Below are 16,460 nucleotides of genomic sequence, written 5' to 3'. Positions count from 1 at the left end.
CAATTTTGATACCACCGTCATGGCCAACCTCTTATAATCTGTTTGCTACTATATACTGTGCATCTCAAATGCAGTTTCAGACAGCACTTTCATTAGAGGTCTTTTGTTTCTCCTCCCGAGGCGTCTGAACGCTTTCTGCTGTAGATATGTCTTCTTTTTTTGGTTGAGTGCTATTTCCGCAAGCTCTCAATTATTTTTTTCTATTTGGCTATAGTTTTGTTCAATTAATTTGAAACAAGGATATTACGTCGTGATACAGTGTCCAATATTAGCACTGGAACGACACGCACATTTCTCTTTCTCCTTCACCTCCTCACCTCTCTATCTTTCCTATGCCTCGCTTTTCTTTTTCTCTTTTTCCACCTCCTGCTATGTCCTACCTCAGCCTCTGCTTCTATTCTCCAATTTTCCTATCAGCGTTCCCCTGCCTCTGTGCATATTGGAAAGGAGACACAAGACTAAGACCATCCAGCTGGCATCTCAGAGTTCTTGGAGTTGCCAACAACACAGCATCCAGAAGAACCAGCTGCTGCTAATCAATGCCAAAGCCTTTTAGCATCATAGAATACTCCTGAATGTCCAAACAGAGACGGACTTAAGAAGTTGTTGTTTGTGTTGGACTGAGGGAGAGGGTCTGAGTGTCTGTTGGTGGTGTGGGAGGGAGTGAGTGCATGCACCTGTGGTGACCTCCTCGTGCTACACAATGTAGTTAGCTCTCTAGCTCTCCGTGTTTCAGTATGCTAGAGCAAACAAAGACGCATATATAATGAGGCATCTCCTTGACATCCCTATAAGACATGAATTTGAAGAGGGGGGAAAAACATGTTGAGGTTTCGCTAATTTGCTAACATTAACTGGCTATTTTGAACTGTTCTTTGCTAATGCCGGGTTACACTAGCATTACATTACAACATATATGGCTAGGCGGCAAGTCAGATTCTACCTAATGGTAAATATTGCCAAAGTATAGAGATCGAATGATGTTTTAAACCCAAACTGCATAGTTTCTTCAAAAGAAAAATAATCAAACAGTTTTTTGTGAGTAATAAAAGCTACTTTTCAAACACTAACTTAGTGTCATCAATTAAAAATATTTACTTTATACTTCGCAATACTTGAGTACTTTCACTTCTCAGTACTTTAACCGCCCCTGATGACTAGAACTGTAAGGTTTGCCAAAATGTTGTTGTAAATGTCATAAATGTAATTGTTACTACATATGGCATTTACATGCAGCTGAATATACTGTATGTGACAACACCATATTACACCACAACATTGCTTATTATACAACAGGTATAAAACTATATATAAATATAGTTGTTGTTTTTTTTTTTTTAATTGTTTTAATCTTCATGATACAAAAAGTGAAAGTCATTTTCAGATAGTGCTTTTATAGTTCTTGAGTTGTTGGAGATAATAATATTGGAAAAGGTTACACATTACTTTTACAGAGTCTAGAACAGAGGTACTCAATAGGCGGACTCCGCTTCGGATTGGACTGTCCTTTGGTCTACATCTTTGTGCTAGTAATCTAGCACCTGGCTAAGTGATTGTGTAAGCATACGTGTATAAAAGTTGTTGGCATGTGACAACAACGTCCAATCAGAGCATCGTAATGGCATCACTATGACAACGCTGTATTTCCACACTCTCCGGTCCTAACGTGACAACGTTTCACCGTTTGAGGTTTGTCAGGTAGCTAATTTGTTTTGGCAAGTGGTGTTAGCGAATTAGTAAAAGTCGGATGATATGTAAATGGCCTCTTCCAAATTGTCAGATCCGAGGAAAAGGAAGGTCGACGGTGAAAACTGTGTGTTTAACGATGACTGGACAGAAATATGTGCATTTATTCCCCATAATGGAAGCACCAACCCTGTGTGCTTAATTTGCAAGGAGACAGTGGCGATCGTTACAAAATACATGTATTTAGAGCAACATTACCCACAGAACACGGAGATGAGAAGCCAAAACCTTCATATCGAGTCATATTATAGACATATTATATATTATAATATATTATAGTCCTGAAAGAATGTTCAGGAGGCTATGTTTGAAGGAACACGAAAAGATGAAATGCTGGCATTAAAACAAAACACTTTTTGTACACAGTTTCTCAGAACATTTTGGAGTTTGATTTTTTATATAGTTCTGCACTTGATGGGATATACACTAGTTTATCGTCCTTCTGTGTGGACCTTCAGCTCAGTGGAAAATCGGTAAGTGGATCAATAAGATTTCGATTTGAGTACCCTTGGTCTAGAAAGTCCAGAAATACGATTATTTTTGTAATGTTTTCACTTTCTCTAGAAGCCGGAGTCCTGGAAAACTAGGTGAAAGTGAACACCATAGTATCCTCAAAACAACCTGAATAATAAACTGTGGTATGACAGCTGACATGCTGTTATCTTTTTGTACTGACTAGCAGCTGTGTTTATGAGTCTATCATAAAACAAGAGTTACCATGGTAACTGCTCTCCCAAAAAAAAAAAAAAAAAAAAAAAAAACAACTGCACCATTCAAGTTTGTTAAAGACCAGCTGGATGTTCAGCAGCACTACTGGAAACATGTTCTGTTGACAGGAAAGACTCAAGTTAAATTTACTCACTTATTATTAGAGAAAATCAAACATGGCAGACGGACACCGAACCCTCACCTCTACTGTGAAGCCTGATGGGGGGAGTGTAATAGTGTCTGGTGGCTCTGATTTATCAAGGCCAGAATAACATCATAGAGAGATATACTCCACAGTAGCTCAGACAAAAGATGTATGTCTGAATGACCAAGTCACAATCCTGACCGGAATCCCATGAAAATACTGTGCTGCATCTTCATATTGACCCAAAATACCTCCTAACTGTTGTACAGCATTGATCCGCAGCTTCATGTGAAATGTTATTAACAGTAAGGGAGGTTCCCTACAGCAGTTTGTGTGATACGTTGATATCCTGATATCCAGGGTCAGTATTGGATTTGATTTGATTTGATCCGATCCTGTATCAAACAGAAAAGATTGGAACTGGGTTTGGAAAAGGTTTTTTTTTTGTAACTGTTCACATATAAAGAGTCTTGATTTTTTTGTTTGTTTGTTAGGATTTTTTAAAATTATATTTATACTTTATGCTTTATAATATTTGCAATATGTGTTTTTTGTGTGATTTTTATGTAAGTTATGTTCCCTTTCAAAGGGAACTTCGACGTTGCGTTTAGCATAACACTATGGGGAGTGCCTCTCGCGCGCGACCGGCATCTGAAGCTTGTGTAAAACCATGCCTATTTATAGGCCTGCCATGATCAGGTGACGTGGCAATGAAGCGTGTCACGTGATATAAATATGACACCTGTGAACCACGCCATCAGCCTTATTATCTTCGGTGAAAGACTGCATGTCAGTTGTTTGTGTAAAGAAACAAAAAGACGCTTCATTCCCTCGGTATCTTTTCTCAAAATCTCAGAACTTTTCTATCCCTTTAAAAAAAAATAGAAGAAAAAAAAAAGGAATGAGCGAGAGAGAAAAATATGAGTGAGAAAGTTCAGGAAGTGTGTTACGGCTTGCTCCCGTTTCAACACGGGAATAGTGCACTCTTTCTGGGTGAAGTGTCTAGGAGTGTAGCATGCGATGGCAGCCTCGAGACGCTGCGCGTGGTAATGCCTACACTAAGCAGCTCCGGTCGCGACTCGCGCTCTTCTCGGAAGCCGAAGCGAGTTGGGTTTCAGAGCCTCGCGGATCTGGGCCTGGACCTGGGTCTCAGGTCCGGGGGATCTTTTATGGATCTGGAAGAAGAGCCGGGGACGAGCACTGCTCTATCTCTTGCTCTGTCTTCCAGGTTCAGCTCGCCGCAGGATTTTGGAGCTTGCGTCGCTACTCCTCCTTCTGCTATGGAAAGCCAAAAGGGAAAAAAAGAGGAGGAACATAAAAAACACACGCACAAATAATAGTAATAATTCCTCTCTGACTCCGAGGAGCCAGAAGGATGTGCTAAAAACTGAGAGCAGCATATAAAGAGCTGCTTGAAGTAATTACTAAGGCTGGATGAGCCTTTTGATCCCCAGTGAAAGTAAATTTCTCACACTGCAGAAAATTCCCCTTTCTTCCAGAAGTGCATGACAAAATATCAGGTTTCTGGGGGAAAACCATGCATAAGCCGTATTTATAACCCCACGATGCTGGATTATTCGGCCATTGTGGGGAATGAAAGGCATGGCTATTTAGCTATGCTGAAGGTGGAGGAGGCACTTGCGAGCTACCTCTCTCCATCGACGGCAGGTAATTAGGGGGGCCGGCTTTGCCGTCCAAGCCACTGTGTAAGGCCACTGTGGCATTGGTGGGCAAGGCCTATACAGTAGTATTCTTGCTTGTGGGTCACTGCAGACAATGACAGTGTTGCAGGCCTACCAAGCAGACCTGCTGAGTGAGCTTGACATATGGCATTCAGCCTTCCCTGTTGTGTCGAGTTCACCCGGGCATCCATGAATGGAGCCCGGGCCAGGGCTAGTGCGAGGGAGACACAGAAGGCGAGTATGGCAGCCCGCCAACCCCCGTAGACAGCCAAGTGAACTGGGTGGCCACAGTCGCGGCCTGCTACTAGACCTGATCTGAGAATGGTCATAAAGGCCAAGCAGGCAAAGAAGGGGCCATGGAGGGACGTATCAGGGGACATGAGGTTGTTAGGGCAGTTAGCCCCCAGTGCTACTGTAGGGCCTCCCCTAGCCAAGGCTGTCCCAAATTTTGAGTGTTCTCTGGTCAGCGAGCTGTCACAGGGCAACGAAAATCCGATGCTTTCCCTCCAATAGAATGTGGAATAGTTAACATCACTAAAAGACCGTCTGGCAGTGTGGAAACTACTGCCAAATGTGTCTCCATGGGTTCTGTCTACCGTAGAAAAGGGTTACTGGGTCCAGTTTAGAGCTCGACCCTCCCAGTTCAGAAGTGTGCTCACCACAGTAGTCAGCACAGACCAGAGCCCGACGTTAGCGCAGGAAGTAAGATCCCTCTTGGACAAAGGGGCCATAGAATATGTACCCTGTTCCCTGAGGGAGGGAGGTTTTTACAGCCGTTATTTCCTGGTCCGCCAAAAAAATGGAGTATACAGCCAATTTTAGGTCTCCGTCATCTGAACTGTACTCTTCGGACATACAGGTTCAAGATGCTGACACCCAAACTTATCGTTCTACAGTTTCAGTTGAGGACTGGTTTGTGACGATAGATCTAAAAGGTGCATATTTCCACATAGAAATATCGCTAGCTTTATCTCCTCACACCTTCACAAAGTGCATGGATGTCACTCTGGCTCCATTGTGACTCCAGGGCATCCGTGTACTAAACTCCCTGGACTACCAGGCACAACTAATTCTTCTCTGGGCAGAAAGTCAGTGAGTTTGTCAGTGAGTGCAATGTACATTTTGGGAATATGGGGCAGACATCCTGTTGAGGCAGGGGCTGAGGCCCAGGAATTGGTGGCTCCATCCACAAGTGGTGAAGTTCATATGGCGAGGTTTGGTCAAGCGGGACTGCCTGTGTTCACCAACGAGGAGACAACACACGGCCCGCTGTGGTTCACCCTCACTCTTCCCGCACAATTAGGGCTACACGCCATGGTGCACATGTGGCCGAGGTCACATCTGTACGCTTTTCCCCCGATCGCTCTGCTCCCACAAGTTCTAGCGAGAGTTTGCCAAGACAGTCTATGTCTGCTGCTAGTAGCACCTTATTGGCCAGCTCGAATATGGTTCTCAGAGATAATATCCCTGCTAGATGGCACTCCTTGGGAGATTCCCATCCGCAGGGATCCACTGTAGACCCAGTGACCTGCACAATAGCTACAGTCCTGGAGTTCTTACAAGAACGTTTCTCAGCAGGGTTTTCTCCTTCTACAATCAGGGTTTACGTGGCCGTCATTTTGGCCAGCCACGCCCATGTTGATGGAGCCTCTGTGGGGCAACATCCTCTAACTTTGAGGTTTATGTGTTCAGGTTCAGGCGGCTGAGGCCCATCTGCAGGCCGCGCATACTTTCCTGGGACCTTTCTGTGGTCCTGGAAGGTCTGTCAGGTGCCCCATTTGAGCCCTTAGAGTGGATCTACTGTCTCAAGCTGGAGGGCTGATTTATCACCCTCGGCCAGATCTATGGAAACTGTGGGTCTGGCCCCTGAGGGGCACCAGCTCATAGATTCTGGTCTCACAACTGAGGTTGTAGAGACCATGGTAAATGCTAGAGCACCATCCACAAGGAAATTGTATGCACTCAAGTGGCGGCTTTTTGTCTTGTGATGTGAGGAACGTCAGCTAGACCCAGTGAACTGCGCAATAGTTAGAGTCCTGGAGTTCTTACAAGAACGTTTCTCAGCGGGGTGGGCTCCTTCTACAATCAGGGTTTACATGGCCACCATTTTGGCCAGCCACGTCCATGTTGATGGAGACTCTGTGGAGCAACATCCTCTAACTTCGAGGTTCATGCATGGTGTCAGGCGGCTGAGGCCCATCTGCAGGTCGCGCATACCTTCCTGGGACCTTTCTGTGGTCCTGGAAGGTCTGTCAGGGGCCCCATTTGAGCCCTTAGAGTCAGCCTCTGAGAAGCTTCTGACTCTAAAGGTAGCTCTTCTGCTGGCCCTGACATCTCTCAAGCGAGTACGAGATCTACAAGCTCTCCCTGTTGCCCCTTCCTGCCTTAAATTTGCCCCTGGATTAGCCAAGGCCTTCCTATATCCTATGCCAGATTATATTCCTAAAGTGCCTACATCGGCTGCCCACCCTGTGATGTTGCGAGCTTTCTGCCCTCCTCCATTCCCCACACCGGAACAAGAGAGAATGCACCTGCTGTGTCTAGTAAGGGATCTCTGTACTTACGTCCACCGCTCCGGCCAGTGGCATAATTCGGAGCAGCTGCTGGTCTGCTTTGGTGGTGACAGTAGAGGTGATGCTGTGTCAAAGTAGCGCATCTCTAATTGGATAGTGGAAGCAATCTTTATTGCTTATGAGGCACCCGGTCTCGCTATGCCTCTGGGCATAAGGGGGCATTCCACTATGGCGGTCGCCTCCGCGAAGGCTTTGTCCAAAATGGTATCCTTACAGGATTTGTGTGCTGCTACATGGTGGTCTATGCCACACACATTCATTCGTTATTACAGCCTGGATATTCATTCCAACCCGGGCTCGAGTGTCTTGCGGTGACCCTCGGGCTTGAGTCTTTTTGAACAGGCCGTACCCTCGGTATGACGGAGTGGGTATTCTCGTTCCCATAGTGTTATGCTAAACGCAACGTCGAAGTTCCCTTTGAAAGGGAACGTCTGGGTTACGCGTGTAACCCTGTTCCCTGAGAAGTGAACGAGACGTTGCGTAGCTTTGTCATGCCAGGGCAGGCCTGTGAATTGCGTCTTCGCTTCAGATAATAGAGGCTGATGGCGTGGTTCACAGGTGCCGTATTTATATCATGCGACGTGCTTAATTGCCACGTCACCTGATCATGGCAGGCCTATAAATAGGTATGATTTTACACAAGCTTCAGATGCCGGTCGGCGCAAGAGGCGCTCCCCATAGTGTTATGCTAAACGCAATGTCTCGTTCCCTTCTCAGGGAACAGGGATACATGCGTAACCCAGACGTTTTTAGCTTGTGTTTTTTCAGTACTTTTTAAGTGCTTCAGTTGAAAAAAATAAGAAAATAAAAAAATAAGGTCATTTTGAATTTGATGGCCGCAACACGTCTTATAAATTTGGGCAACAAAAGGCTGGAAAAGTAAGTGTTACTGAAAAGAAACAGCTGGAGGTTAATTAGCAACAGGTCAGTAAAATGATTGGGTATAAAAAGAGTATCTTATTATTAAAAAGAGGGGTTTTTTTTTCTTAAAACGGTACATTTCCTCAGTTTAAACATTTGATATGTTTCCTATGCTCTATTGTTAATAACATATGGGTTTATGAGATTTGCAAATCATTGCATTCTCTTTTTATTTACATTGATGTACATTTTAAGCAGCGTCCCAACTTTTCTGGTATTGGGGTATATATATATATATATATATATATATATATATATATATATATATATATATATATATATATATAATGGATATCAGCTCAGGGTGGCTTAGTGGTTAGCACATTTACCTCGCACCTCCAGTGTTGGGGGTCTGAATCCTGCCTGCACGCTGTGTGCATGGACTTTGCATGCTCTCCCTGTACGTCAGGGGTTTTCCCCCCACCTTATGCCCCTAGTTCCCTAAGAGAGGCTCCAGGCTCCCCGTGACCCTGTGTAGGATAAGCGGTACGGAAAATGGGTAGATATCAGCTCAAGGTTTCAGTATCTGTATCAGTATTGGAAAAAGAGAAAGTAGTAAACCTTGCATTAACACTCCTTTTGATGATTATGTCACATATTATCAAAAACTTTCATTGCGATCTGAAATGAACTAGATTAGTTGGAGCACCTGCAGAGTGATGAGACAATGTCCACTCGTGTGTTTACAGAATGCAGATACTTCATGTCCATCTACAGATGCAGATATGATGTGTATGCATGACGCGAATCAGACTGACTCTGGTTTTGTCTCTCTCTGCAGGAGGACACAGATCACAACTATTACACATCAAAGACCTACGGCCCTAATGATCCCATGAGCAAAGCATTATGGGTGAATATCGATCAGATGGACAAGGAGAAAGTGAAGATTCATGGAATCCTGTCTAATACACACAGACAAGCAGCGGTAAGCATTTGGAGGTTTTATACTTACAGACATTTGGAGGTTACACAATCACAACGACCACACACACACACACACACACACACACACACAAGTGCATGTTCTCATAAAACATAGCACCATTTCCTCAGTGTTTGCATGACTCGCTTGCCCTGTTCGTCTCCGGCTGTGTAAATGTGGGAACAAATGGAGTGTATAAGAAACGTACAAAAAGCCCTTGTGTCAACATGCTCTATTTTATCATAATGGGAAATGATTTTAGTTCGCTGCAGCACTTTAGCCCTGCTAAACATAAGAAGCCACAATCCCACAGACGGAGCTTAGGTACACCATTATCTGATCTGATCATTTATGTAAAGTATAGTCAAATTTGTCAGGCTGGCCACAGATTTAGTCCATTTGTTCGTTTTGATTTCCCTACCACCTTCTCTTTAATATCAACGTCTCAGTGTGCCACCAGACATAATGTTCCTACCTTGATGATAATGTGTGTGTTCTTTTTTTTTTTCCCCTTTTTTTTTTTGTCACAGCGGGTCAACCTGTCTTTTGATTTCCCATTTTATGGCCATTTTCTCAGAGAGATCACTGTGGCAACTGGAGGTAAGTGAACCAGCTTCTTAGCTGGTTTTTAGTTGTTGTTGTTGTTGTTGTTGTTGTTGTCGTAATTAAGGATGACACTAATTGCTTGTTACTGTTCTAAAAAGCCGCACTTCCTAGCGAGGCCGGTACTCTTTGTAATTAACCATCACCAATATCCATCTACTTTTACTTATTTATCTTATTTCTAGACATTTTGACTGATGTTGCAGATACTGACCTCTGAACTGTATCACCAATCCTCTCTAACTTTTAAAGACGGAATCCCATGAATTTTTATTCTTATCCAGTGGTTATGTCTCAATATCTGGCTATATTTATTTAAAAAGCTTGTCAAAAGTTTGTCTCTCCATTGGAAACTGGTGTACGGTAGTGTGTATATTCAATAGAACGGGTAAGTTTGACAGGTTCGTGACTGGAAAAAGAAACAGGTGCTATAAACCTCCATGCTGTGTGGCTGTATGCTTATGGAAATTAGCACCGTTTTACTGTGGATGAGAGTCCATGCTGCTTGCCAGGTCTACGTACTGTATTAGGTAAAAAGCAGAATATGTGTGTAGGAGGTACAGAGCTATAGGATATTTTGTTGGCCTGTTTTTCTGTGATTACGTGTTTAAAAGGCTAAGCATGGGCATCTTTTCTAGAGCAGAGTTTGTCCCACTTCTGTGTCGTGTGTGAGGCAGGATAGAGAATTTAACAGAAATACAGAAAGCTCTTGTTAAAGCATTATTGTGAGCTCCATGATGAATCGCTGCAAAATCCTCTAAATCAACTCTATTCATACTGAATAGAGTTAAATCCTGTATAGAATGCTAATGCCATCATTTTCACATCCTTCACTCAGTAGCAGCTATAGATCATATAAACTGCTGTAACCGTGTCAGCTCCGGATCAAGTTTTAATCAAGAAGATCATATTTAGCCCATATATAACTTCACCTGCCGTGTAAAGATACACCTTACATCGTTCCTATTCTGCTATTGCTCTGTGTCGCCCTCTTCATCTATATAGGTTCCTCTCTCTGCCTCTTCTTATATAAGAGACGTCAGTAGAGCTTGATAGAGCTTCAAGCTTTTCATGCTGTATTGAAAATAGTAGTGTCGTGGCTAGAGGAAAAGTCAACTTGCACGTGCTAATGTAACTCGGACGGCTGAGAAGGCAAGTCTACAAGATAAAGAAAACGAGTTTATCGTCCTCAGTTTGTGGAAGAGCTACACAGGGAGATAGGGGATTTTTCTAATTTGCTGATGATGAAGAAAATGATAACCAATATGCAAACAGTGTTAGAAACATACCGACTGCAAACCAGGCAGCATGAGAAACCTGGTGAGAAATCTGTGTGAAACGCATTAGACTTTTAGATTCGGATGATTCGCTACTGTAATAATGATGACATTTTTAATGAGAGTTTAATGAGAGATGGTCAGGGGGATGTGATTAATTGCTTTAACTGTGTACTGACTCGTGAAGCTTGTGGTACTGTATTGACTTTTTTTTGGAATTGCCATCACGAATGAAGCTTGTAATTTTTCATAGTCTAATTTTGGAGCCCCGTGCTAAAATATTACGATTTCTGTAAATGCCTTTAGGGAGAACTCATGGCATTAGACAACATTTACTTGCCTCTGTTCGGCATTCTATGACTTTAGAGCTTTGTATTCATTTATGACATTCAGAAAATTGTGATTTAGAACTAACAATTTAACCCACAGTTTGGTTTATTTACATTTCTGGGCAAAGTATCATCAGACTACACTTGGTATTTTTGTCGAAGTCAAAGATTTGGTATTGTGACAACCCCTAGGTCGAGTGGTGTATGAATACAAGCGAGGGTTTGTTTTATTTCTACGCCACTGAGCCTGACAGAGCAAGAAAGAGATTTAGTACCTTGTCGGTTGGAACATCAGACCTCAGAGGAATAGTAAAAGCAACCAAACATATAAATAAATAAATAAATAAATAAATAAATAACCGTCTACCAGATAAGCACATGGACAAATTGCATTAAGATTACAGGTACTGGAAAAATGGAGTAATCCAGGGTGCAGTGGAAGCTCTATTTTTCATACAGGAAATGGCTGATGACTACAGCTGTTCAGTCATCTGTAAAAGGAGGGGTACTTCAGAGGTTTGTTAGATAATTAACTTCAGAAAGTGGGAATTATTTTAGTACAGATTCTATGTTTAGGGATTCTGTTCTAGTTTTTACTAGAGTCTGGTCCTGTTTATCACTACCCATGGTCACATAGCCCACGATGTTTAATCACTACTAAATATTTCAAGCAAAACTCTCAAATAACCTTTCAAACTTGTCTGACTCTATTTACCCTTCAAGAGTCTGAAGCTTACAGCCTGTATAATTTGTATAAAGGATATCAGCCGCTCTGTGAGACATGAACAGAGCACCTGAGGCTGAGCCTACTGTAGGGTTGAACATGAGCATTCATCTAGCTTGATTTGAAAACCTTTATTCTAGATCTAGTTAAATGTGACAGCCAGTTTGAGTATACAGTATGTGTTGAACTGTTTCTACCTGGAAATGATCACTGTTGGAATGTCAATTTTTTTAAACAAAAAATGTTTGCGTTTATACCACTCATGCTTTGTAGCACAAAGTATTGATTAAAAGGGTGCCAATACTTGTTGCACACCTACATTTAACAAAGATATATATATATATATATATATATTTTAAATACACCTGTGTTTTGTTTGCGATTGTTTGATATCCATAAGAGCAGGGTATTTTTGTGAATTTTTTAAACAAAAGATCGAAAGGTTAAACAATAAAGACAATTTTTCACAGCCTTCTTTGCTTATATTTACCAAGGGTGCCAATATTAGTGGAGGGCTCTGTATTTGTTGTTGTTGCTTAGCACACATCTTGGGGAAAATGTTACTATCGCATATCACACCCATGAGAACCAACATTTACGGCATTTAGGGCCCGACAGTGGCAGCTTGGCAGTGCTGGGGTTTGAACTCACGACCTTCCAATCAGTAACCCAGTGTCTTCATTGGAGCTGAGCCGGAAATATTAGAACGTTGTTAACAGTATGGAAAAAAAGATCGATGTGTTGTTGTTGTTGTTTTTTTCTCTGCATGTTAGGATGTTGGTCCATCTGTGTAAGTCTCTCAGTTGGGTTTTAAAATCCAGATGATAGTGGTGATAAAATGATTGCCGCACCTGTGCTTAATCCCAGTTTGCTCACTTTTTGAGCTTGTGAATTCTTTGAAATTGATGCTACTCGAAAGAAAATGCTTAGCATGTGTCTTTTAGCCATATGTGTCAGTGGTGCTGATTTGAAATATTGAGATAATGATCCTAAATATTTTTTTTTTAAAAAGGAAGAGAGTAAGCTTTGTGTTCTGGTCCTCCAGTTCATGATCTAGTAAATCAAAGCTGCAACAAAAAAAAAAAATGCACAAATCGACAGACAGGTTTAGAGAAAAGAAAAAAAAACCCAAGTCAAATTCTTGGGTTTGTCGTTGAGTGATGATTACTGAAGCTCTGGTGAAACGGATAATTACAGAAGAACTCACGAGAGTAGACTATCCTTTGAGAAAATCTATCTAATTATGCAAAAAACATCTCATAACAGAGAATGGCATGTCAGCAGTGAAAGCACTGGGGGCATCCACTAGCATAAACCCTGAACTGTTTCCTCTGAGAGCAACTACAGCTCGGGAATAAATGGATGATCTTGAAACTAATAGTAAGTGATGTGGCATTGGGATGAGTGGATGGAGGAGAGGAGAGTGATAACCCAGACTACTTCTTCATACTCTACCGTATGGATAGCTCCATCACAATGACGCATGGCCTTCAGTGGAGTAATGATGTTGTTTAGGAACAAAGGGCTTGTCTAATATATTTGAATGTGACACAAGGTTAAATAGTCTGTTTGCACATGCAGGAGCATTTGTTTTGTTCTGGAAGCAGCTCCTTGTTTATTATTCTCTGCACCTGTGTGAATCTTATTACCTCAATGCTAAAGCTGACCAGTGCCAGGTGTCCGTGTATAAATAGTGTACACCTACATGAACTGGCATATCTGATTTTATCCATAAAATTCCCATCTCAGTCAGTTCCATGACCCTGTGCATTAAGCTATACTATCCAGCCATCCATCCATCAATTTTCCATACCACTTATCCTACACAGGGTCGCAGGAATCCTGGAGCCTATAGCAGGGAATTCGGGGCACAAGGCGGGGGACACCCTAGACGGGGTGCCAACCCATCACAGGTCACAATCACGCACTCAAATATATATTATATAATAAATCATTCAGATAATGCTTTGAAAAATTCAAAAAGGTCCATCCTTAGTATTACTGTGATACAACATAAGTTAAATTTTTTTTTTTTTTTTTTAAACACATGCACAGCCATTCCAAACATGCACACAAACAAAACTTAGGGGATCATGTGGTGAGAGCATGTGTTTTGGATCATTTATTGCCTCCTTAGGTCTCTGTGGTAGCTAAGGTAACATAATGATCACTAGTCAGGGAAGATCATTATCCTAAATAAGAAACAGACTCAAACATCACGGCTGGTCAATCATGTATAAATGTGAGTGTGGGTTTCTCACACAAAATTTCACTATCAGGCTTCCAAACATTTAGAGCAACATGACCATTTTTTCTTCCCATTCTTGCACAATTGCACAGTGTTAGGGGTGGTCATTTATTTATTGATTGAGATCGTGATCAGTTAGAATATGAAGTGAATGATTAATGATATCAAATCGGCTCAGTCGTAATTAAAGCATCTCTGTATTTCAGCCATGACAACTCTCAGAGTGAAATTGAGAGCTTTTATAGATAGGGATGGAGTGTAAATAGGTTTGGTCTTGGTGGACTAGATCTGCTATCTGCTGCTGAGCGAGTATGAATACTTGCTCAGATAGGCATGGACAGACAGAGATAAGAAGACCGGCATGTTGCTGCTGCAAAGGGTAGGAGGAGGTGGAGGAGGAGCCTCGCCCTGTAGCAGATTGAAGACCTAATCAGAGGGCGAATGTGAGCAGCCACGCCTTCGCTTTCAAAAGTCTTCGTTTTGGTCTGTTTACACTGAAGCGCGAACCCAGAGTTTTCTAAACTAAAACGGGGTCTTCTGCGTTTCCAAAAGTCTCAGTTTTCAAGGGTCGAGAACGGCGGAGTAGTGTAGACGACAGGCGTAACCGTAGCAACAGTTATGTGTTTTATAATGAAAACGCACTCGTGTAAACAGGGCCTTAGATGGTGGTGCTGGGGAGGATGGAGGCAGGATACGAAATTCAGTGGCAGACGCAGGCTGTAGCCGGTGAAGGGTTACGTGGGCTGAGAGCATGGCTGATATGCTGTTGCGTGGCATCAAGGCAGCCAATCAGTTTCATGACTGAACTGGGCATTTATTAAAGTGCACCTACTATGGTGTTTAAACGTGTCTAATTTTGTTTTAAAGCTCTCATACAATAGATTTACATGCAATCGAGGTCAAAAAACACTTTAATGTGCTCATCATTTAATCTGCAGCATTACCTTTCTCCCCCCAGTGTCACAAACGACTCGTTCAATGATCTGTTCTAAACGATTCATTCTAAACTCCTCCATTCAGAGATCATACTCTGCTCTGATTGGTCAGACATCCCAGTCTGTTGTGATTGGTCTGCCGCTGTCAGCGAGCAGCCGATGAAGACCAGAGGCGGGGCTTTTTGTTACAAACCTACGTAGGTTAGTACAGGAAGTAAAGTCTGGAATCACTAACGACTCGTTTCAGCTGTTCAGAATCGGTTCCTTCTTCAAACAGCTCTATAACACACTACATGAACAGGAAAGTCTGAAAAACCATAATAGGTGCACTTTAAAACGCTTGTCAAATTGTCTCTACCATTATCAGTTTAGTTGCTGTCATGGACAAACCCAAACTCATCACAGCAGTGGTACTGCACTAGTAACCAGAAGGTTAAAAGGTCAAATCCAGTGACTTCCACTGTTAAGTTCTTAATCACTGCCCTAACTGCAAAATTTAATGTCTTGTTTGTATGTTCTGTTGTTGCTATGGATAAAAAAATAAATAAACCAATATGCCAAATTAGACAAATCACATCTTTATACAAGCAATGTTACTTTTTTGATTATTATTTATGTAGCTCGTGGTTTAATTTCAGTTATGGAAGCTGCAGAGACGTGATGTTGGCGTGAAGTTGCAAGTGTCAGATAAGGTAGGCGGAAGCAGATGAAATTGCAGGAAAAGTTTATTTTTGGAGAAACAGTCAGACAAATCCGACTTGTACGGCAAAAACATCATCACAAAACAGGCAAAGGTCATGCGATGTGCAAACCACAGTGAAAGGGCATTTCCAAAAAATCCAAAAACCAGGGAGAGAGCGCAATATCAAAAACCAGAGAAGCTACACACAATAAAACAGCTTGGTAAGATCAGTGCAACTGACTGATTTCCCATGGTCTGTTTATATAGGTGAAAGTGTGATTGGTTAAAAGTCCAGTGATTGTGAACGTGTTTGTGTGTTTTAGGAAGTGTAGTCTGTGGCGGCCATGTTTGTTCTGAGAAACCGTGTTTTCGTGGATGCGGGAGTTGACCTGACATGAAGTTGGTGTGTATAGCATGTAGTAATATAGAACAATATAGGTAGTTGATGTCAACTCCAGAAGTATTGTGAGTAAACTTAACAAAAAATTCATATGTGGACATATTAGAATAACACATACACATCAAGCACTCGGTTGCTGATCGGAAGGTCGGGGGTTCAAGCCCCAGCGCTGCCAAGCTGCCACTGTTGGGCCCTTGAGCAAGGCCCTTAACCCTCTCTGCTCCAGGGGCGCTGTATCATGGCTGACCCTGCGCTCTGATCCCAGTTTACATGCTGGGGTATGCAAAGAAGCAAGGCCCTTAACCCTCTCTGCTCCAGGGGGCGCTGTATCATAGCTGACCCTGCGCTCTGACCCCAGTTTCCTAACATCCTGGGGTATGCGAAGAAAAGAATTTCACTGTGTTGTAATGTCTATGTGATCAATAAAGACTCATTATCATTATTATCATTATACAAAGATTGGGACCCTATAGTTTTAAACAACGACAACAACAAAAAGTGGCGTAATGTTTACTGAAAGAACGCTGGCTTCAGATTTACGTGCGTCTCTACAGTAACTTAG

At 42.2% G+C, this 16,460-nt stretch overlaps 1 protein-coding gene across 1 annotated transcript in view; it reads left to right on the top strand.

Moving 5' to 3' along the window:
• The window catches only part of plxdc2b (plexin domain containing 2b), a 106,977-nt gene that overhangs the window by 46,060 nt on the left and 44,457 nt on the right, over window positions 1-16,460 (top strand). The window contains exons 3-4 of the mRNA XM_053628242.1: window positions 8,557-8,703; window positions 9,231-9,300. Coding sequence (XP_053484217.1) covers window positions 8,557-8,703; window positions 9,231-9,300 — 217 coding nt within the window. The remainder of the gene's footprint in view (window positions 1-8,556; window positions 8,704-9,230; window positions 9,301-16,460) is intronic.

The sequence above is a fragment of the Ictalurus furcatus genome, chromosome 7, assembly GCF_023375685.1.
Source record: "Ictalurus furcatus strain D&B chromosome 7, Billie_1.0, whole genome shotgun sequence".
NCBI classification, from domain to species: domain Eukaryota; kingdom Metazoa; phylum Chordata; class Actinopteri; order Siluriformes; family Ictaluridae; genus Ictalurus; species Ictalurus furcatus.
This window is presented reverse-complemented; position numbering and strand designations above follow the sequence as displayed.